Source organism: Antrostomus carolinensis, unplaced genomic scaffold, assembly GCF_000700745.2.
Source record: "Antrostomus carolinensis isolate BGI_N321 unplaced genomic scaffold, ASM70074v2 scaffold19843, whole genome shotgun sequence".
Lineage (NCBI taxonomy): Eukaryota > Metazoa > Chordata > Aves > Caprimulgiformes > Caprimulgidae > Antrostomus > Antrostomus carolinensis.
The window spans coordinates 12,134-14,057 of record NW_010307477.1 but is presented as its reverse complement, the minus strand read 5'-3'; the positions used below and the strand labels follow the sequence as shown (position 1 = coordinate 14,057).

Below are 1,924 nucleotides of genomic sequence, written 5' to 3'. Positions count from 1 at the left end.
TCTGTGATTCTGTGATTCTGTGATATATTTATATGGAAGGATTCTTGGGGACCTTGGATACAGAGGTTTGAGGAAGACATCTCAGAGCCCCACATCTCTAAAGGTCTTGAAGAGAAATAACATCAGTATTGGAACTGGACCTAACTTGGGACTGGAGATGACAGCAGACATTGAATTTCAAATTGTGTCAATTTGGACAACTCTGAACATGGAGGACGGGGTCATGATACAATTTCACTTTTCACACCTTGGAAAAAAAAAGAGTGAAAGAAGATAAAAGAAAGGTATAGAATGCATAGAAAGGGAGGCTCTAGCTTTCATTTCCTCAAGCCTGGAAAAGCAAAGTCTGTGGACAGTATGAATAAGAGGGGAAAGTGAGGGTCACCAACAGTCAGATCTCTACCCAAAGCAGTGTGGTTGCCCTGAGCCCAGGTAAAGTATAGATGGAACCAGCTTTGAAGGTCAGGCATAGGTATGCGTGTCCTCTCACCTTGGAAGATATTTGATCTCAGGTTAAAACCCAGATGGTTGTAATCAGCAAAAGGTGTAGAGTCCAAGGAGCTTTTCAGCATTTCAGTACGGTCACTGAGTCTTTTCTGTCCCATGACTAATGCTGTCGCGCACAAAGCTTGTCGTTCCTGAAAACACAAACAAGGAACCACTGTCAGTGCATGTTCCCTAAGTGCAGCAAACTCCCGGTGTTCCCACCCCTGCATAGGTCCTTGCGCTATGACTAATCCCTGGGACCTGGGTTTGTCCTTGAGTCTCCCTCGGCAGCTTCTGTAGGCATTTTAATTGCATGGGACAAATAGGACTGGTAGAAAGGGGGGGAATTAGAAAGGGATGATGGTGTTGGGCCATGGACTGGGTCCTGGTGCCACATTGTTTTGCCTTGCTGAGCTGGGACTCTGCCTGGCTACAGGAACCTTATAAATGAAAGGGGGGTGGAAAAACAAAATTAAAAAAGACATTGGAAAGGCTGCCTGTGGAATGTGTCACTGCCCTGCAGTGTGAAGCCCAAATCCACCCTTCTACACGTCTTCTAGAAACTGATAATGTACTGCTAATATCCCACCCACTCAGCCCCCTGCTACACCATAAAAACAACCTTCAATCTGCCAAAAAGGATACATGAAACGGCTTCCTCTTACCTCTTTGTTGCTGGTAAGTTCATCTGCACTGGCAGATTTATATTTGCTGTCAGTATGGATCAAGTTGTTTCTCTTCTCTGGAAGGCGCTTCCATTCTGCTTTCGTATCTGGCCCTAATGATCCTAAGGACTCTTTGGCACTTAATTTGCTGTTGGTGTCCTTGACTTTATTGCAGCTAGTCTTGATAGTATTCTGGGAAGATCCAGGCCCTGTAGACCTCAGTGTTTGTTCTTCGGCATTTGTGATGGATTTGGTGTCTTCTGCCTCCTGCTGCCTCAATATTGCAGACAGGCAATAAGTGCTGTTCCTCCTTCTTGGCTCACGCATCATTATTGGGTTTTTGGTGGCAGAAGTGTCTTCTCTTTCTTCTTCAAGCCTTCCTGAATGAAGATTCTTCACGGGGGGTGTTCTGGCCTGGAGACTCTGTTTGCTCCGGTTTTTAATTTGAGCATATTTCGCAGAAGGAGATGCCTGGGATTTAACAGATGTGGAATTCCTTGCTGTTCCCTGAGCCATTGGGCTCTTGGAGATCTTCCAGGAGTCTCTGCTGGAGCTCCTTTGGGATGTTTTCTGTCTGCTGGGACATAAGCCTTCTGGAAGATGCTCCTTTTTCCTTTCCTCAGGTTCCACTTAAAGACAAAAATAATAACACAATGAATTTGAAACTGTTTTGATGACAGGTGGTACCATAAATGGAGCTGGAAACAACTGGACATGTCATTGTGTCATTGTTAGACAACAAAAGAAATGTTAAAGGTCTCAAAGAGGGAAAG

At 44.9% G+C, this 1,924-nt stretch overlaps 1 protein-coding gene across 1 annotated transcript in view; it reads right to left on the bottom strand.

Annotated features, from left to right (window-relative positions):
• Positions 1–490: 490 nt before the first annotated feature.
• Positions 491–1,924, bottom strand: part of LOC114818458 (uncharacterized) — a gene marked incomplete at its 3' end in the record, with an annotated part of 4,226 nt that continues 2,792 nt past the window's right edge. Inside the window, exons 3-4 of the mRNA XM_029084371.1 lie at positions 1,152–1,780; positions 491–638 (exon numbers count right to left, since the gene is read on the bottom strand). Coding sequence (XP_028940204.1) covers positions 491–638; positions 1,152–1,780 — 777 coding nt within the window. The remainder of the gene's footprint in view (positions 639–1,151; positions 1,781–1,924) is intronic.